Here is a 21,531-nt window from a genome sequence, read left to right as displayed (position 1 = left end):
AAATGTGTGCTCGGTTTTGGTGGGGTTCAATGCTTGACAAGCGGAAGATCCATTGGAAGACATGGAATGCGTTATGTAATCCAAAGGAGGAGGGTGGCTTAGGTTTCCGGAGTTTATCGAACTTTAACTCAGCCATGCTAGCTAAACAAGCTTGGAGGGTAGTTAACAATCCCTCGTCCATTATTGCCCGTATATATAGGGCAAAATATTTTCCACGGGGCTCTTTCTGGACTGCTGGCTCTCACCCATCTCCCTCTTTCTCGTGGAGGAGTATCTTCTCCACAAGGGAGTTATTGAAAGAAGGATCTTATTGGCAAGTTGGTAGTGGTACCTCTATCAACATTTGGTCTGCTTCTTGGGTCTCTGCATTGCCGGATGGGAAACCGATTCGTAACAGATTGGCTGAGGAGGAGGTTACTATGGTTAGTGATCTTCTCTCTGCGACGGGGGTTTGGGATGTATCTCGGATCCAACGTTTGTTCCCAATGGAGGAGGCAGAGGCAATTTTACATATTCCTCTCAGCTCGAGGTTGGTTGCCGACAGGTTGATTTGGAAATTTGAACGTAATGGCGTGTTTTCAGTTAGAACTGCGTATCAGTATTCTTTCTCTACATCTCCATGTCGAAGGCCTTTTGATCTGATGGTCAATGGTGGTTTTTGGAAGAAGCTTTGGAAAGTCTTGATTCCTAATGCAGCGAAGATCTTCATTTGGAGGATCTGTCACAATATTCTCCCCTCTCTAGAGCGGTTAGCTTCGAAGAGTGTCGAGTTGGAATCCCAAGTGTGTAAGTTGTGTGGTCAGGGGGTTGAAACTACCTTGCATATCTGTAGGGACTGCCCTTTTACACAGGAGGTGTTGCAGCAGGATGGCATTTTGGGACAGGTGTGCTTTCATCCACAATCTGATAATTTCAGTTTATTTATATGGTTGAGCTATTGTGCCAGTAATCTGTCCCTAGGGGATTTGGGGGAGTTGTTCTGTCGGTTGTGGAGTATTTGGAGAGAGAGGAATTCTCGTGTATGGGAGGATAAGACTAGCTTGGCCTGTGACGTGATCATCAGATCGATTTCTCGCATTCAGGAATTTAGATTTCATAATTCCAAACCTTCACATAGCAGTCCACGTCGAGGAAGGGGTGCACAATGGGTGGCTCCTCCGGTTGGATTATGTAAGATAAATATTGACGGTTCTTTTTTTCACGAAACTAGAGACGGAGGGTTCGGTTTTGTTGTTAGAGATTCGGATGGCACCATGTTGGGTGGCGGTGCAGGGAGCTTAAGGGGTTTACTTTCAGCAGAACACGCTGAGGTTCAAGCATGCATGCATGCAGTTCGGTTTATTGCAGAACATGGGTTTACCCCTGCTATTTTGGAAACAGATGCTATGGAGCTTCAGAGGCAACTGAACTCGCTCTCTACTACCAATACTTTTGTACTTGGTCGATTATATGATGATCTGAACTTAATGTTGGAGGACCTGGGCAATGTGAGGGTTGTTCATGTTAATAGGCGGGCAAATATGGTTGCCCATCTAATGGCTGCACATGGGAATGCCTTAGTGCAGGACAGTTTTTATTTTTCTACTCCTAGTTTTTTTATGGCAGCTGTAGCAGCTGACCTTTCTTCTCTGTAATTTCTTTTGCTTCAATAAAGGGCTTCCCTCCTTGTGTCAAAAAAAAAATGATTGGGAAAGCTAGTTGGTTGGATAGACCGTTTGCAGAACAAGGAAACAAGGAAGTCGATTTTGATTGTGGCAAATAAAGTTACCAGGTCCTGATGGTTATTCTTAAGCCATGTATCAGCGCTGTAGGGTTTTAAAAGCAGATTTGATGTGATTTTTCAGAGTTTTGCAAAGATGGTATAATTAATGATATTGCCGATGAAACGTATGTACGTGTGATCCCAAAAAAGAGCAGAAGCAACAAAAGTAGGGGATATCAGGCCCTATCAGCTTAGTTTCAAGCTTGTACAAAATTATTGCTGAAGGATTGTTTCAAAGACTTAGGGAATTGCTTAATGATACTATTTCACAATCTCATGGGGCCTAGAGTTAGGCAGGTTTTAGATGCAGTTTTAATTGCAAATGAGGTTGCGGCAGCACTCAGATATAAGAGCGAGGAAGGATTGGTTTTCAAAATTCTAAATATACCAAAGCGCCTACGCCCTATGAACAGTGATTCCCGTATGAACAGTGTGGTGACGACTTTGCCCCTGCCTGTTTAGAGTTTTTCTCGATTGCCCCCCGGTGTCGTGCCGTATCTTTCTGGCCATCTGTCCTGTTGTTCTGTTGCCACGAAGAGAGAGAGGGTGAGATCGGTAGCCTAAAACAGAGAGGGAGAGGGAGAGGGAGAGGGAGAGGGAGAGCGAGAGAGGTAAGAGTACTGTTTTGATCCAGAGAGAGAGGGCGAGGAGTCTGCATGGCTGGAGATTGGAGCTTTTCTGGCGCAGAGATTTTGGTTGTCGGTTGCTGATGAGGCAGCAGAGATAATTAGTTTTGGGCGTGGATTCAGATTTTCTTCTGTCTTCATTGGCTCTGAAGAGTTTCAATTTATCTAATTTCTGTCTGTTATGGTTGTCTTGCAGTTGGCTGCTCGCTACTGTTTGGTTGGAACGCTAGGATTCTTTAGCTGGTAATTTTTCATCGTCAATAATGTTTGTGTTGATTCATTGGTGTGATTGCAGTCGGAAGTAATTCCCTCTGATGTTCTTAATCTGCTGAAAAGAAAGAGTAGGATTGTTCGGGCTTCAATCTTTTCAGGATTATTTGGTTGGGGGAAAACAAAAAAAAAGAGAGAAAGAAAGTAGGATCAATATTCGGGAACCTCTCTTTCTACAAAAATAGGTCCAATGGTGGCTGGAATTTTGGGGTGCTTAAACTATTAAATTTAAGTGATTTGATTGATCAATCAGTCCATTCTCTACTTTGTCAAAGTACGTATTTGAAAGAAAAAACTAACCTTTAGGGTACCAAAATTATTGCATGGGTCTTTCTCCTTCTGATTCTTTGTGAGGTGGTTTTCTCTGTTTATTTGGTTTGTGATTGATTGTGAGGCATAAAAATATCTCGGTTTTCAGCTTCAATATTCTACCTCCATATGGAGTTATATGATTGGACCCTATGTCTTTCTTCTCAATTATACAATACTGTCCTCAACGTTTTTCATAACTGGTGATTAGTGATAGAATGTAGAATATTGTTTAGTAGATTTCTAAACCAAAAGGAGCCAAGTCAATAGAAACTGCAAGCAAGGATTACATACATGCCCATTCATCATCAATTTAATTTCATTTAACACCATTGGACCCTCCAAAGTGAACAAAGTTGGTAAGTAGATGGGGATATTTTTGTTTCTGAATGAAACAGACAAGTGATGGAATTACATGCTTCATGAATTTAACCCATAATTCTAAGCTTGCAGCGTATATATAGGGCCATATTTTCTAGGACATGGGATGTTGGGTATTCTGAGAACGGGCCACTTCAAATTTTCAATTGATTGGTTTTGAGTCTATTGACCACTTCTTCCATTGCACCAAGTGTTTATAGACATTATTATCTTTAGAAGGACTTAGTTTCCTTTAGTTCTTGAAGAGCATGTATTTTAAACCACAATTAGTCATTACAGAGTGGATCTTTGTTTAATTTCCTGCATGCATAGGACTAATGTTCCATGTATTATGCATGTATAACCAAATTCTGGCTGCCCTATTGGATATGAACACAAAGAAATAAGAAGAAAAGCTATGTCTGGGAAGATCTGAAACCATGGTCCTCACCAGTTTGTTCATGTTTATGCTTTCGAATGTAGGGATCTGAAATCATGAGCCATCTTTTTGTTGAGTCAAACAAAACTTCCCTTTTGATTGATTTCTTGATATGCAACTACAATATTTTGACCTGAATGAGTATTTCTTTTGTAGGCAGTGAAAGAAAAAAAAAAAAAAAAGATATGATTTGCTGTTTTCAGATTTATAGCGGGCTTTTGAAGTTTGATGCTTGGTTGATTTGTGTAGTGGGAAAGATTAGGTTTTTATTGGGATTTTTCATCAAAAAGGAGTCTGCTGCTCTCTCAAATAGCTCCTAACTTCTATTACATGATTCCAGAGACGATATTTGCTTCTATTGTTGTGCATTCAAATGAGATTACTTCTCATTTAGCATAATGACTTTACTGAAAGTCCATTCACATCAATGAGGACCCTACAACTATTGTTTGTATTACTACTTAGTTTTGTAACTTCTCTGTTTATGATTGCAGAGATGGAGCTATTCCCGGTCTCACTTTGAAGATTTACGGAAACCTCCCTAAAGGTATGCAATGCCAATTATATACCAAAGTCTTCATTTCCCAGATTCATGCTTAAGGTTATTGGGTATAACTTAGTTTACATTGTTCTTTCAGGTTTGAGAGGGTCAAGGATACAGAAATCTATCATTGTTGGGATCATAATCGTTCATTACGTGTTCCTGCCTCTTAAAGGCATATTGATCATTAAAGGGGTGCTTAAATTTTGCTTAGTGCACTCTGATCCATTGTATTTGTTCTTCTGAGTCTGCACTCCCACCTGCAATGAATGTAGGTAACCTTAATGAACTCACTTGGCAAGGTTTCTCTAATTTTAGCCTCAGACACACTTTGCTAACAAGTCGTATTATAATCGTCTCCTAACAACATTTATCCTTATGTAAATGCCAGGAACCATCACCCAGTTGTTCGGAGCAGGAGAGAATGAGTGTTCAATAATCCTGCTGTGGACTAAAGTATTTGCTTCAGTATCACTCACTTTATGATCTGCCTTCTTGATGTGGTTTGTGGCCGGGCAAGTGTGAAACAGCTACAAATGTGCAATTCATATATAGGCAATTGGTTTGTATACTAGGCAAACTTTGAATTCACCAAACTATCTGTTCTATAAATCAGGTTCCAGGTTCAACCACATATAGTCTAGCGCTATACTATATGATGAGTTCTCTGGTTGAAGATGCACCCTTACTGGAGAATTTTATTAATGGGGAAACTTATATATTCTCCCTTTTTAGAGAATTTTATAAAGTATCTAGATCCAAATTTGAAACTTACATCATCTCTATCTCCCTTTCTGTCTCTTAATGATCTTGAATATGAAATACATCTTATCAGTGAAACAGATTCACTGCCATTCTGCCTCTCTCTTCTTCTTCTCCTTCCTTTTTTTTTTTTTTACCTGCCCTTTAACATGACATTTTTTTCCGTCATAAACTTCCATCCCTCAGTGTGATATGATTTGGGTCATGAGAATTGATGATTATGTCCCCAGGGTTGATGGATTGTTAAGCAGAGTGGGAAAGAAAGCATGCCTCATTTGGTCAAGCACTTGAAATAAATTACTTTTATGGGAAGAACTACTTGGAGGTAAAATTTTAAATTTTCAGTAATAGATTACTTTTATGTAAAGTAATTACTTTTATGTAAAGTAATTACTTGGACTTGAAATAAATTACTTTTATGGGAAGAACTACTTGAAATAAATTACTTGGAGGAAAGAACTACTTGAAATAAATTACTTTTATGGGAAGAACTACTTGAAATAAATTACTTTTATGGGAAGAACTACTTGGACTTTAAAATATGTTGTTTGGTTGTGTAAGCATAACTTGCATATCAAAGTATAAGGTTTCGTACTAGCATATGTTCTTTAATATGACAAAGTAGAAGTATCATCTCTGCTTTTGAGTGACAGTTCCGTAATAGAACAGTGGGAGTGGATTGCTATATAGGAGTGCCTGCGATACGAAAGCAAGCATTCAAACCTGCAGCAAGAAAACAATATCGCGGCATCATTGGTCAAGAAACATTGGCTGGAGCTGCTTCTTTAGATACATCCAGTCAGGTTTACCTATTAAAATTACGCGCACAACCCACAAAGCAGAGTCAGAAGCTGGCTTTGGGAGCAAATCCAAAGAGAGCTTCTGTAGATGAGAACAACAAGAGTGAGGCTGGAAATGCATGCGTCCAGCATAAGAGGAGGGTAGTGCTTCAGGATGTAACCAATGCTTTCTGTAAACCTTCATATGGGGACTGCTTCAATGCAACTGAAGTTCAGGTCAGTATGCTATTAATTAATTTCTTCAATACAAATTCTGGTATTCTCATCAATATAGGATAGATGCAATAATAGAATTGGTTGTGCAACCATACTGCTAATTTTGGTCACCTGAATGTTTGAGCAAACTAAAAGATACTGATCTTTTTTGTTGCGATTGGTGACAGTTCTTATTCCAATGTCAATGCTAATGTGAATGGAAATGGGAAGGGAGTAAATGGAAATGGAGTGAAGAGAGAGAGCCATCGTGAAGAGCTGCTGGGATGAGGAAGAAATTGAAGAAAACTTAAGCTGGAGCTTTGCTCTTAATAAGTATAGTTACTTTTATATACATTTCCAGTAGAATGAGTTACATTAGTTTAGTAGTCTTGGCTTCTACACTATCTTTTTTGCTTTTTTTTTTCTTTTTCTTCATCTTTTTTTCTTTTTTCTTTTGGGGTTTCCTATTTCATTGTACATATAGCTGACTTATGGCCCTATTTTAAGATCTGAGATTCAAAGTTCCTTAGTTCACAGATTGAATGAATTCTTCAAAAGTGACGCATTCTTTTTTGACAACTAATATTGGTCATGAAAATTTAATATTGGATTAGAAGTGCCGGAGCAAGCTAATAAATCCGCGGCATCGCGCGGGCTATCTCGCTAGTTTATTTCGAGAAGGCCTATGACCATGTAGATTAGGACATCTTGCTGTCTCCTGCATAAAAAATGTCGAGAACATTCTTATGCCATTGTAAATTTTATTCTTATATCCTATATGATATAACTCACCCACACCCTTGTTGCGTCCCCAATATTTTTCAAGAACATTCAGTGAGTTGCATTTTCAGGTTCTGATCCTCCAGCTTTATAGTAACCTTCATTTATGATCCGTGTTGTAGCTCTGGTTTTGTGGTGCAGTTTCTTAGCTATACTTTAGGATTTTGTTTTAGGGTGGTAAAGCGTGGCTGTAATTCATAACTTTGTTGTCTTGAATACTCAAAAGTTGATTTCTGGGTTTTGAATTTAGGATACTTTGGTTACATTTTACTTTATAGGAAATGCTTATAGACTATTGAGTATTGACCATAATTCATTTAGTTATATGATTATACTAGAAAGTAGAAACTAATATACTGACATACTTTTCATTCTTGACTTTCTATCTAAGCGTTGGAATTTAAATTGGTTAGCAAAATAAAGTGATTTTTGTGGTCCCATAGTGAATCCTTCTTGCCCTTCCCTTATCTTCGGGACATTCTGATATATTTATTGATTTTTGTTTTGGGCTTCTCGCTTAGCTTTTTTTGTAAATTTGTTCTTGAAAATTTTGCATTGTGAGCTGTTCAAGGACCTGGCTCTGTCTGGTTTTGGGAACCATAAGTAGATATGGACAACATAGAGGTTTCTCATCACCTTCAGGTTATTTTCCTTGAAACTCTTTTGGTGCTGTGTTTTTAAATTTGTCATTGGTAGTGCTTCATTATTGAAGCAGACACTTAGGTGGATTGTGATGCTTATTGCCCAGTTCAGTCTTTCACTGGCTAAAAATTATTGATAACTAATACCGTAGACCTTGGTTGTGACATAAGTGTACTTAATGTCCTATCTCTCAATGCTTTGGTTTTGCTATCGTAGGCTGAAGTTTTATGAACCCTGAATTTTTCATTGATGTTTCTGTTGAATTATTACGATTTAACGGATACCCTGTTTGTGAAGCATTCATTGTATACACTGTATATGAATTTGTCAATGAACTATTGGTATAGATTGAAAGTGTCAGTTTGTATCTTATATTTGCTAGAAAAGAAACTGTTGTGAGGGGACTACATTAGGATGAGGAAGAACCCTGCTTCATTGGAAGGTGATGTTAGTTGCTAAAACATTACGATTAAATTAAACATAAAACGACTCCACTGGTGTAGTGATTTGCAATACTTTTTAATTACTTTTTTCACAATTAAGTGAGATTCTTTGACATATGATTCTTATGTAGCGTGACAGTAACCCATTCTAAACTGATATGACTGAAATTCCTAGGCTGGCACCTCCCCTGCATTGTTATTGCAATTGTTATAATATATGATCTTGATATAAAATTGTCAACCCTAGAAATGAAAGGGATTAAACAGTGACTTGACTGCTTGTGCCTTAACAGCTTGCTGGCATCGTCCTCCATAATATAATGATCATACATCAACTTAATGAATTGAACAATATGGTCTGGTTGCTTATAATGCTTGTCCATGTGAATGCGCAGGAAAATGATCCTCAATTATGAAATTGAAGTTTCTAGTTCTATAAAAGGCAACATTCTCAAGCCTACATCTCTCACTTTATAAATTGAAATTCTTACCTTGGTTATAAGAGAGAAACAGTTGGTCTGTGTCACAGTTTAGAAATTTAGTCTTTCTGTTGCATAGAGGAGGAAAGATGGCTTGTAGACCTTCTGCTTACTTTTGGTGTTGAGGGAATACTTGCTAAAGTAACCTTGCATTGGAACAATTCATTCTTGCCTGATGCTTAACAGAAAAACTGAAGAAACTGGGTGAATCCTGATCCTGGATTGGAAAGTGTTTCATGATGCTGCAAAGACACCTGAAGATGGAAGTGAGGCATTGGAAGACTGGGTGATGCTGATGATGTCTCAGATGGATTCCAATATGAGGTTTTCAGAGACTAGTAGTTCAAAGCAGATGAAGAAGATGGTACTGCACTTTAATAAAAATAAGGGTGTGTTTATGTATGACTTTTGACTTCAATTCAATGTTAAGACGGATCTTGGGATTACTTAACTGAGCAAAGGCAGGGGTGGAAGGTCAGCAGGGATTGCTTCAGCACTAACTTCAATTAGAGTTGACAGGTTTTCCCATACTTGGGGATGTTTGGAATGATGATACTAAAAATTGGAACAATTTGAAGAGTTGTTTGTTAATACTCAGATCTGTTCGGGTAAACATGGTAATTGTCAGTACCTGCATTTCCAATGTCACATTGATCACTGAAACATTTCGAAGCCATATGTGTGATTTGAAACTTATTCAACTAAGAATGTTGGTCCATCTTGATGGATAGAACCTTCCCAAGTAGTAGTAGTTCTCTGATAGATTCAGATCAATTGGAAATTGGAAGGTTGATTGCTAAAACGTGTGCGGGCGTACCATCAGTGGCAAAGGTATGTGCCATTAAACATTTTCATTTTGAATCTGCATGCTGTATTTTGAATTCTTACTTTTTTTTTTTTCCTTTTCTTTGTCAATTGTCATATATATTTGCCTCACACATCAAGGATATAAGATGTCAAAATTACTAGAGCAACTTGAACCTTTAGACAATAAAGCAACAACCATAACATATTGAAACAACTTGGATATTAAATTTCAACATATTATTCATAGTTAGAGTCCAACTCTGGATGGCAGAAGGATTGCTTCACAAAAGTAATCAAGAGATGGAAGATACAGGCTGGTGTTTTTTGATAGTGTATTAGAATCCCTTCCGTAGAATGTCTGAACGTGAGAGCTCGAGGTGGCATACGCCTCAGCTTCGACATGTTTCAGGGATTCCTACTTCAACATTTGAAATCATGCAAGAAACAACTGTTGGGACTATTGTTGAATGACAATGTCCCTGCAGATAACACATTCCGAGGTTTAGAGCTTTGCATGGCTTACATTTATATGGGGCTGATACTGAAGAGTTGTCAATTTCTATTGGCAAGTTGATCGGTCAAATTTTCAAGATAAAAATCACAGCTCTCCCAATGTCTTTTGGCAAGCTCTATAACCTGCAGACATTGAGAATGTACGTACAGTACTAAAAATTTAAAGTTCAGTGCTAAGATTAATCAACTTGAAACATCTTCAGTTTTGATAAGGAAATATAGTGGCAGTTTCGGCAGCAACTGACTCATCTCTAGAATTGACTGATTTGGCTTGCTTGAACCGATTAAAAGGAGATACATAATCTGGAAAAATACACCTAATTTATATGCTATCAGTTCGATTACCTGCACCTAATTTATTTAACCATCAAGCCCAAGTAACCACTAGATTTGGTTTATGCAAAATTGAAACCATTTCGTACCTAAACCATCAAGTTTGGTTTACTTGCATCTTTTCATATAAATGTCATACGTGAAATGTCAATTGCAACCATCTTACTTGGGGCCATCCATCTCCTATGAAGGAGAGCTAAAAATAAGGGAGGGCAATGATTTGGCACCCTGAAGGGTACTATTTGGATGGCATTCTGGCAAGTAAGCTCTGTGTGTTTTTCATCTCAAAATTTTAGGACTTTGATGTTTAAATATACTTGCTTCGGTTTTTAATTTTAATTTTATTTATTTTTACTACTATTTACCATAACAGTTATACTTTGGAGTAATTTATATCTTCTTCTTTTTTTTGAATAAAAGTAATTTATATCTTTGTCTTAGCTGGTATAAAAACATACACTGGCGGTTTACATGAGCGGAGGGAGATAAGGTTGAGAGAGTAAATTGGACATGTGGGAAACTATGAAAGAGACAAGTGTATAAAATTTGTATGGTGCAGAGAGATTTTTTTTTTTTTTTTCTTAAAGTAAACTGAATAATTGAATTTCAATTATTTTGTGCCTCTGGCCCTCGACGTTTTCTATGAATCTTCTGTTGACTTGAAAAAGAGGAAAGAAGAACAACACACTACTTGATCGCTCTCGGCCTGTGTGATTAGTATTCACCATTGAGATTGAAGAGTCTCCCTCTACCCCGGGAAAGATGTTTGTACTCTCTCTCCTTGAATCCACTGCCGGAGAAGTAGTGAGTAACGTGGCTTCACTCGCTACTGATCAATTGAGACTCGATATCGTTTGGGGGTTCCGCAAAGAGATAAACAAGCTCAAAGAATCCTCAACTCTGATTGGAAATATAATACATGATGCTGCGCATGAACCTGAAGATCGGGAACTCCGAGCAAGGGCAGAGTGGATGAAGAGGCTTATAAGCTTATTATGCAGACGATATTCTGGATGAATTACAATATGAAGTTCATTGTATCGTTATAAAGGAGACAAGCCTGGATAAGAAGATACTCGGCTTCTTCTGCAACAATCCTGTTGTATTTCGTCTTCAGATGGCACGCAAGATTTACAACATCAACACATCCTTGGAGGATCTTAACAAGCAAGCACCCGGTGTGGGACTCGTCAGATCAAATAGAGGTGCAGCAACCAGTCACGGTATGCAGGACAGGGAAACAACCTCATTCTTTGAGAAAAATGAATTCACCTTCAAAGATGCAATTATTGTTGGAAGGGATGAGGTGGTGTCAAATATAATTGCAACCTTGACCAACTCCAACAATCAAGAAAAGATTCTTTCGGTGATGGCCATTGTAGGATTGGGAGGTCTAGGTAAAACAACTTTGGCTCGCTCAGTTACCAAGCAACTGAAAGAAGGTGAAATGAAAAGTTACTTTGATGCAACATTATGGGTGTATGTATCTAATACTTTTGATGTCAATTCAATTTTATGTCGAATGCTGGAATCATATGACGATGCGACTGGAGCAAATCTTTCAAGTCGGGAAGCATTGATTGGAAGCCTCCAGCAGAAGTTGAAAGAGAAAAGGTATTTTCTTGTACTTGATGACGTTTGGAGTGAGGATGCTAATAATTGGAATGATTTGAAGAGTTGTCTGTTGCAACTAAATTCTGCCAAAGGAAGCAGTGTGATTGTCACCACCCGTAGTGCCAAGGTTGCATCAATCATGGAAACACTTCCTAGGTGCAATCTAGGGACTCTATCGGATGATGAATGTTGGTCCATATTGAAGGATAGAGCATTTGCAGATCCTAGTACTCCCATAGCTTCAGAACTAGAGGAAATTGGAAGGTTAATTGCCAAAAAGTGTGTTGGTCTTCCATTGGTGGCAAAGGTACGGTGTCTTCAATCACCTTATTGATTTTTTAGTGTGTAGATGAACTATTTGATATGTATAGATGAAGTTATGCTAAAATTTGAATCTCAAAATAACTGTAGGTTTTGGGAAGCTTGATGCGTTCTAAGAACAGTAGTAAGGAATGGTTGTCAATTCTGGAAAGTAAAATATGTCAGGTATCATCAGACAAAGAGGATAGCAGGATCATGTCGGTTCTGAGGTTGAGTTTTGACAATTTGGAATCACCATTGAAACAATGTTTTGCATATTGCTCTATGCTCGAGAGAGGTTCCTCAATTGAAAGAGATAACTTGATCCAACTATGGATGGCTCAAGGTTTGCTCCAAAGCAAGCAAGGTATTGAAATGGAGGATATAGGCAATAAGTATTTTGATACTCTACTGGAGAACTCCTTGTTTCAAGATGCTACAAAGGATGAGGATGGCGTTATCACTCAATGCAAGATGCATGATCTTTTGCATGATCGTGCAATAGAAGTATCCGTGTGTGAGAGTTGGACACCAGACTTCGATAATGAGATGGATGATGATGAGATTCGACATGTCGCACGGATTCTTACTCAAAAACTAGAAAGTATGCCAAAAACAAGTGTTTCAAGACTGCGCTCACTCTTTTCGAATGTCCAGATTTCTAATACCAAGTTCCTAAAGTTTAGAGCTTTACGTGTCTTAAGTTTCTTTGGGTATGAGATTCAGGAGTTGCCATATTCACTTGGCAAGCTGAAGCACTTGAGGTATCTAGATCTTTCACATACAAAAATTGAAGCACTCCCAAAGTCTATTGGCAAGCTCTATAATCTCCAAACATTGAGATTACCGTGGTATCTTGAAAAGTGTCCAAAGGAGATTCAAAATCTGATCAACTTGAGGCATCTTTATTTTGATAAGAGAATGGGATTTGAATCTGGGATTCTGAGGCGATTAACTAAACTCCGAACATTAACTTGTTTTAACGTGGGTAAGGAGACATGTCCTGCAATTAAGGAGTTGGGTGGGTTGAACCAACTGAGAGGCCACTTAATTATTTCTAAGCTAGAACATGTAAGGGATGGAGAAGAAGCAAAGAAGGCTTTCTTAGTGGAGAAAAGTCACGTAAGTGGGTTAACTTTTCAATGGTACCGAAGGCCAACTGATAACAATGAGATGGATGTACTAGATGGCTTGGAACCTCATGGTAACTTGCAAAACTTGAAGATTGAAAATTTCATGGGTGCTAGATTTCCTTCATGGATAACGAGTCTCCAAAATTTGAAGAAGATTCGGTTACATAATTGTGAAGGAGTCCCAACACTCGGCCGTCTACCTAATCTAAGATCTCTTGAGATTTATGGGATGAGAAGGCTGAAAGTTGTGGGAGCTGAGTTTTATGGTACTACTACTAGCACGACTTTATTTCCTGCATTGAAAACATTATACATATCTCGGTGCGAAGAGCTTATTGAATGGATGGAAGCACCGAGGATATCAGCAGCAGAAGGAGAAGTCGTGGTATTTCCTTGCCTCGAAGAGTTGATGATAGATGGTTGTGACAGCCTAGAGTCGGTTCGGATCTCACAGGGCATCGCATCTCTCCGTCAATTGAAGATCTGGAGTTGTCATGGATTATCAAGCCTAGAGGTTGGGCTCGATTACTGCACCTCTCTTCAAGAATTGAACATCTCCAAATGCCGTAATCTGATGACAATTCCAACCTCACAGGGCATGCCGTCTCTCCGGAAATTGACGATTGAAAGGTGTGAGGAATTGTCAAGCCTAGGAAGTGGGATCAGCTTCTGCACCTCTCTTCAGGAATTGGAGATTGGGCATTGTGATAATCTAACATCAATTCCAATCACACAGGTTATCACATCTCTCCGGAGCTTGAAGACTTCTTATTGTAAGAGATTATTAAGCCTACCGAGTGGGCTCCAATTCTGCACCTCTCTTCAGGATCTGCAAATAACTAATTGCTTTAGTCTAGTATCCATGTCAGTATCATATGTGAAGTGCGACCACCCGGACTCAACGAATCAACCGGAGGAAATTTCTCAAGGTCTTGATGCGTATTTGTCTTTACCAGAGGATTGCCGTAGTCTAGAATCTATTCCACCTAATCTTCGTCACTTGTTGATATGTCATTGTGGGAAATTAAAATATGTACCCACAGGAGGATTTCACCGCCTCATTCGTTTGATGATATGTCATTGTGGGAAATTAAAATATGTACCCACAGGAGGATTTCACCGCCTCATTCGTTTGAAGGAGCTGACAATTGGTCCATTCTGGCATAAGCTGGATGCCTTCCCTGATTTTCAGCTTCCACCTAATTCACAACTTGAAGAGTTATGGTTGTTTGGGTGGCCTAAGCTCAAGTCTCTGCCCCAACAAATTCAGCACTTCACTTGTTTAAAAGGACTCCAGATATCATTTTTTATGGGACTAAAGGCTCTTCCTGAGTGGTTGGGAAATCTTACATCTCTTGAGCTTCTCAAGATCTCGTTCTGTAAGAATCTCCAGCATCTACCTACAAAAGATGCTATGAAAAACCTCAACAAATTGAAGGAGCTCTCTGTTGTAGAATGTCCCCTGCTCAAAGAAAGATGCACCAAGGAGACTGGCCCAGCATTTCTCTCACATTCCAAAAATTTCCAGTAATTTTTTAACCAAATCAAACTGTTTTCATTTTATTTTCTTTTTTACTACAAATTTATTTCTTATTATGTCTCATTTTTCATCTTTCTTAACTCAGTCTGGGATTGAAGATACAGAATGCCCGCCATACTAAACTAGAATGTCTGTTCACGTTACAAGGTTAATCAATTCCCAATTGCCCGAAATTTATCCCTAAAGCAGGGTAAGCTTTTCAAACCACCATCTTTTTCTTCTCTTCTCACATTTCTTTTTTCACTTTAACCAGTAATGTATTAACAATCCTACCTTTCCCTTTCGGCATAAATTATATAGTAGCAGGCTCTATCATACATTCATACTTGACAGGAACATCAAATGATGCTGAATAGGTGATGATCCAGTCCCAGTAGTTCAATCACCTCTCCCATGTAAGGTGGCCATGATACTGAAAAATATACTTTAATCATTTCAATCGAGTTATATCATATTTGGTCTCTCATGGAGGATAGACATACTATTAGAAATCATTTTAGTCTGTTATAATCCTAGAATTTAACATCTTTTTCCTTCCTAATGGCATAAGTTATATCTTAGCAGGTTCTATCATAGTTAATGGGAAGATCAGATGATGTTGACTAGTTGAAGATCCAGTCCCAGTAGTTCAATTACCTTCTCCATGTATGGGTTATTTGTTATGTTTCCTTGAAGAGAAGGTGACCACGATACTGGAGAAAAATTCTTTAGTCCTTAAGGAAGACTTGCAGTGAAATAAAAATATATCTGGAGAAATATACTTTAATCATTTCAAACTAATCATATCATATTAGAAATCATTTCAGTATGTTATCATCTTAGTATTTAACATTTTTTCCTGGAAATGCTGTTTTGGTTTGGATACCCTGTTCCTTTCTTCAAGGAAGACTTGCAATGAAATAAAAATATATCAATGCCCTGTTTGATTAATAGTAAACTTTTCTCTCTACAAATGTACAATGATTTGATTTCTTTAGCTGCACCCACAGATATCTTAAAACAGTGGTGCAGTGACTTTGTTAAAGAAGTATCCCAGCATTCTTTTCTTCATTTGTTTATGACACTTAATGAATTTGGCATTCATCGATGCAAGCCTACTAGGATGATTTCCTATTTACTTTCCTACAATTTATATTTATAAGTTGTATCGTCAGTGTAACCTTGTATACTTTCTTTGTATAAGGTGTTAATCAGCAGCTGCTATGAGAATGAAAAGTACCCACCTAAAGTGGCAGCTATGCAGACAAAAGATGCACTGAGGACAGCCGACGTAAGTGGCTGACTTCTTATTTTCCGGAGGCAGTGTGTAATTTGTGTTTGTTCTTGTTCCCTCTATCGCTTTCATCTAGTTATTTAAATTATCAGTTATCCTCATGTTTTATGTCCTATTATTCTTTTCCTTTATAAGTACTAGTTTTTGTGATGATGAAGTTCATCCTCTAGTATAAACAAAAAAGACATTGATGAGGATGAACATTATTGTTCTTATTTTGGGTTGAGGGAGAGATGTTCAATGGCATTTATTGCAAGTAAAGTATTTGCCAGAACAGTTCAGACCCTCATTCATTTGCAGTTGTCACACAATACTGATCCCTCCAACAATGATGTGAAGAATTACTTACCACTGAATCTAGCAGGAACCTCACCATATTACTGCATCTGGAAATTATTGGTTTTGACCATCTATGTGAAGTTATGCTGAGAGGTCCCAATTGTTAGATATCCAATAATCCGGATGGATGCCAAAGTTAACATTGATATCCTAGATGCTCATTTCCTTGTTTAAAATCAACTGTAAACTATCAGATCCCTTTCACCTCCACAACTGTAAACCATCCACATATTCTTTCTTTCACAGCTATTCAGTGTAGCAAGTGTGTAATTGCTTTGTTGAGGAAAAGGTTTTTGAAGCATTTAATAAAAGAAGTAAACATGTTATCCTTCTCTCTTTCTTTTCCTCAGCATTGACAGATCATCTTTTTGATATCAGGTCCACATTGAAGCTATGAGAGACTTCTTTAAACAAGCACAGTGGGATATTTGTTGGGTTCAAGTTCGGAGGGAAACATGTGCCTTGAGTCTTTGAAATTTCAGTTGTGCATGATTGCTTCCACTGATGTTCTAAGTTAAACCAGTTCCTAAAATCATAGTAAGCTTTTCAAACCCCTACCTCTTCTTCCCTCCTGGTGTACCCTGCTTTATAGGCTATTTACTTTCTACAGTGCTGGCTTTATAATTGTTTTGGCATCATTTGTAATTTCTCACCAGGCCGCTCTATCCTGTTCAAATGGAAGAACAGCTGAACTTGACATGGTGCAAACTAAGTTCAGGTACTTTAGTTCTCCATCTTATGCATGCATTCGTTTCATTGAATGTTATGCTGTCTCATGTTCTGTTTTATTCCTTTTATTTTCCCTCTTTTGATGGGTTTTCTTTTTTCTTCTCTTTCTTAGTAGTCAAATGTTTCATAAAATTTCAAGTATCAAGCATCTTGTATACTAAACTTAGCAAAATAGAATGTAACATCAGTTACCTTTTATTAGTTTCAACTATTCTCTGTATTTCCAATCTCTGCAATCATCTGCTTCCAAGTAGCAGTTTGTGGTACAATGATTATTTACCTTTACATAATGATACGATTAATTTATCTGATTAACCTTGGATAAGTTTTTCCTTTGTAAACTATTACTTTTATGTTGACTTACTGCTTTCTTCTATGTTCGTTTGGATAATATTTTTAATCAGTTTCTTCTAGTAGGTTTGGTGAATTACCTGGTTTTTTTTTTTTTTTTTTTAATGTCCATTCTGGTTCCTCTACTCTCTTACTCGGATTTTGTCCTAAGGATCAAGGAATTGGAGCACTCAAATTTGTTGTCTCAGGTGGTTGCTGTTTGTTTGGATCTGGCAAAGGCTGCTTTGCCCTATATTGAGAACAAACTCCATCTGCATCTTGGATAAGCCATTTAGTCAAGCATGCATGGTTTCTAGGAAACAAGCCTTCTATTATCTGTGAGCTGTATGAAGAACCTCATGTACGTCAGATTTTGCATTTTTGTGCTCTCTTGGTGTTTCCATGAAAACTTAATGAATGGAGCAACAAACAAGTCCTGGAGGACCTGGACAATTTGGTACTTTGGGCTTGTTTATGAGTTACTCATATTGGTTGTAGAGCTGATTCTGAGCGTCTCGGCACTTCTTATACTTTTAAGTATCAAGCCATATTTCTGAGATTTGAGCAATTATCTTTGGCTAGGTAAAAATGGCATCAGTTGTGGTAGTCAAAAAGTTTCTTATGTTCTTTGAGTGTTAGTCTCTTGGTTGATAATTTTCATGGAGAGAACTGTGAGATCAAGTGTTTGTGAGATTTGGGTGTATTTGGGGTTCACTGTTGAGAAGGGTGGTTAAATAGTACGAGATTACTTAACAAAGAACATTTTATTTTGACATTAGTGGATTATTGCAGTGGACAAATTGGGTGAACTTGTTGATTGTGGTGTTCTTTATGATTCTAGATTTTTCTCTTAATAAAATGGGTGTGATCTTGGGCTAGGAATACGAATCTGTGGAATTCCAAGCATGGCAAAATTGATTACAAGTATACAACTAATCTCCCCTCTATTTGATTTCACATTTGCCTTTTCTTTTAACAGTTTCTGCTGTTTAACATATATAAGGGCAAGTGAAATAAATCAACTGATCAAGTGAAATCATTCTGAAAAGGGTAAATAAACAGTTTCTGCTTTTTCATTTGCTCCAGATGGTAAAGATGCAGTAAATGAAACGGGTAGAACAACAATCAGGTTTTTAGATCCTTAAGGAGGATGAAAACTGATGCACAGTTTTAGATTCAATGAGCTCTGATATATTAAAAGCTGCAATTTTGGACTTGGAGCAACTAGAAAACCTGGTTAAATGGATGAAGGGCATCTTAGAGACTGGAATGCCTCTGAAAAGTGCCTTGTACATGACATAAACTACATTTTGTTAGACCATTAAAAAGACATAATGGCATTTAGATTGCTTCTAATTCTTGTGACTGTATTCTCTGTAAACACTTTGTGGCTTTGTTCTTTGTTGAAGTTGACTATAACGGTATGCCGAAACGTGGTTACGTACAAGTTTGTCCCTTTCTGGATATACCGTATGATTTGTGAATGATATCCTTTTCTTTTGTAACTTATTAGCAACGAAGATCTGGTGTTAAAGTTTAAGGATTATAACTGCATTGTGGATAATAATATAGTTCTCTATTTCTCGCAGTGCAGATGGAGCTGTCCACCATCTCCACTGTGAAGCTTCACAAAAGATGAGAACAACTATGAAATTGGATAAATGATTTAAATACTGCAAACTGGTGAGACTGTAGTGCACTGGCTGGACAACTGCAGTAAATTCAACTGGACTCGATTTTTCTTTTGAGCATATGCTAGGGAAAAGAAGATAACTATATTCAAAAGGCATAACGCAGCTGAAGTATGTGTTTATAAGTGTGCTCACAGTTTGCGATAACTGTTGTCTATTTCGAATCATAATGCAGTTAGAGTTACTTGGTACATCACTACATTATGACATGTGAGCACATCTCCTCAGCCATTTGCAGCAATGGTTCCTTCAACTTGGAATCCTTGCAGTGGATTTCTCGATTGACAAACTGTTTAGTATTTACAGCAAAATTGGATTTGCTTTTTAATATATAGACCTATAAGATAGACAAGGCTAACTGGATCGTACACTCTGGAAGGCAGAAGGATTGCTTCACAAAAGTAATCAAGAGATGGAGTATACAGACAATGGTTATTCTGATAGTGTATTAGAAAACTCCTTTCTGCAGAAGTGGGAAATTTGATTGAGCTTGCGAGAAACAAGTATTGGGAAATTTCGGCTCACAATTGTTGAATGCCTGTGTCCCAATTCGGAGCAGGAGATGGCATTTTCCAAGGTTTAGAGCTTAATTTGCATGGCTTGCATGTATATTGGGCAGATATTCAGGAGTTGTGTATTTCTATTAGCAAGTTGATCGATCGAAATTTCAAGACAAATCACAGCTCTCCCAAACTCTTTTTGGAAGCTCTATAACCCGCAGAGACATTGAGAATGTAGGTACAGTACTAAAAATCTAAAAAGTTCCCAATGGAAGTGTGAAGATGACTTGACTTGAGACATCTTCAGTTTTGATGATAAGGAAATGTAGTGAAAGTTCCAGCTGCAGTATTGGTGCAACTGACTATCACCAGCAATGACGTCTTATTTGGCTTTGCTTGAAGCCCTGAATCAATTGAAAGGAGATGCATACATGTAATGGTTGGACCACATTAGGTAGAATAATGTGTAAGAAATTTCGATAATTTCAAAGAAATTTTGAAATTTAAAGTTTGAAGGAATCTTCGCCAGCTCCTACAGAGCATGCAGAAACAGGTGGGATGTGTCAGTACTCTGGGTCCCTGCCAACCATGCCCAACGTCCAGTTCACACAATACATCATTCAATTACAATAAGACGGGCTCTGTGCCTGTGTTACTACTCAGTAGTAAGTACCATTCATTCACCCTTTTGAATTCTTAAGCTCGGTATTGTAGATTGTTCTCTCTGGGAGAATCTACAATACCGATTTGGACCCTACGAATGCCATAATCTATGGCGAGACCCCAGTCAGGGGCGGCCCTGAGGGTATGCAGGTAGTGCTGTCGCACAAGGCCTCCGAAAATGGGAGTTTTCCGACTTCGAGTTTCAAATATATATATATATATATATATATATATATATAGGTAGAGTGAATATAATATATTTAGTTCCTTATAAAAACAGTAAAGCTTGTGTAGTCCAGTTTGTAGGTTGGTTAAGGCGTGCGCGGGCCTTTATTCCCTTGTCATGAGTTCGAGTCCTTTTTTAATCGAGTCCTAGGCTCCTTATTTTAATCTTCCTTTCTTCTTTTTCCTTCCTTTTTTTTTTTTTTAACTTTCTCTGTCCCTATTTATTTTTCCTTTTCTCTTTCTCTTTTTAATCTTCCTTTCTTCTTTTTTCTTCCTTTTTTTGTTTTTTGTTTTTTACTTCCCTATTTTATTATACCCATTCTTCTTTTTTTTTAAGTCATTATGCAATGAACATAAGGTCTTGGTCAAATTTTTGCACTAAGTCTCTGAATTCTCAGGATTGGCCCTGACCCCAGTCACCATGGCCACCGCAAATGCTAGCAACAACACCTCACCAGACAACACTGTGGCTTTCAAATTTCCAATCGCATAGGGCATGTCGGGCTACCTTAATTGCAATCCAAACTCAACTACTGAATTATCTTCTTTAGTTCTTTTCTCTTTCATTGACTAGTTGGGAGAAAGCGGATTTGGATTTGGATCTCATCCCATATCTTTGGATGACAGATACCTCTAATCTAATAGCTAGTTGGTCATCCCCCTTCTAATCTTTAACAAATATTTTGTTTCTTCCGTCCGATTGACTCAAATGATGGCCATTATAGCACATCCTCTGGACACTGATCTCTTCTTTCTCTTGCTAAACAATTTGTAGCTTTCACTCAATGACGCCACACAGGTAGTTGTGGGTTGTCCCAATTCAACATAGCCGCCCTTGTCCAAATGGCGTTGACAATGAAACATTGTGAAGAAAGGTGGTTAGGCCTTCTCCAACCCCTCTTCCTAAAGTGCTAAAAGGCCAAAATAAAGCCCTTTTGGACTCCAACCCAAAAACTTAAGGGTCAAAAGGCCAAATTGGAGGGTTAAAGGTGGGGTTAAAGGGCTAAATATAGCCCTATGAGTAGCACTTTGGCCGTTGAAAAAAATGGATCAGATTGATGGTGGCCCATGGGATTTAGTGGATGCTGACTGGAGCATGACGTCAGCTAGCCGTTGGGTTTTTATTTTATTTT

At 38.0% G+C, this 21,531-nt stretch overlaps 1 protein-coding gene across 20 annotated transcripts in view; it reads left to right on the top strand.

The window, feature by feature from the left end:
• Positions 1-21,287, top strand: part of LOC112196182 (putative disease resistance protein RGA1) — a 29,200-nt gene extending 7,913 nt beyond the window's left edge. For 6 of the 20 annotated variants that reach the window (XM_040519104.1, XM_040519103.1, XM_040519107.1 and 3 more), the window contains 11 exons: positions 4,261-4,313; positions 4,405-4,578; positions 4,699-5,394; positions 5,723-6,085; positions 6,253-11,982; positions 12,087-14,635; positions 14,734-15,043; positions 15,213-15,918; positions 16,639-16,797; positions 16,917-16,978; positions 17,529-18,119. In XM_040519104.1, coding sequence (XP_040375038.1) covers positions 11,179-11,982; positions 12,087-14,635; positions 14,734-14,800 — 3,420 coding nt within the window. In that variant the 5' untranslated portion in view covers positions 4,261-4,313; positions 4,405-4,578; positions 4,699-5,394; positions 5,723-6,085; positions 6,253-11,178 and the 3' untranslated portion in view covers positions 14,801-15,043; positions 15,213-15,918; positions 16,639-16,797; positions 16,917-16,978; positions 17,529-18,119. Of the gene's footprint in view, positions 1-2,492; positions 2,632-4,260; positions 4,314-4,404; positions 4,579-4,698; positions 5,395-5,722; positions 6,086-6,252; positions 11,983-12,086; positions 14,636-14,733; positions 15,049-15,212; positions 15,919-16,638; positions 16,798-16,916; positions 16,979-17,491; positions 18,120-18,908; positions 20,176-20,796 lie in introns of those variants that run through there. The other 14 variants (XM_040519092.1, XM_040519101.1, XM_040519100.1 and 11 more) reach the window with 14 other exon arrangements.
• Positions 21,288-21,531: the final 244 nt, after the last annotated feature.

Source organism: Rosa chinensis, chromosome 4, assembly GCF_002994745.2.
Source record: "Rosa chinensis cultivar Old Blush chromosome 4, RchiOBHm-V2, whole genome shotgun sequence".
Classification (NCBI taxonomy): Eukaryota; Viridiplantae; Streptophyta; class Magnoliopsida; order Rosales; family Rosaceae; genus Rosa; species Rosa chinensis.
The sequence above is the reverse complement of the archived record's forward strand: the minus strand, read 5'-3'. Positions and strand labels throughout refer to the sequence as shown.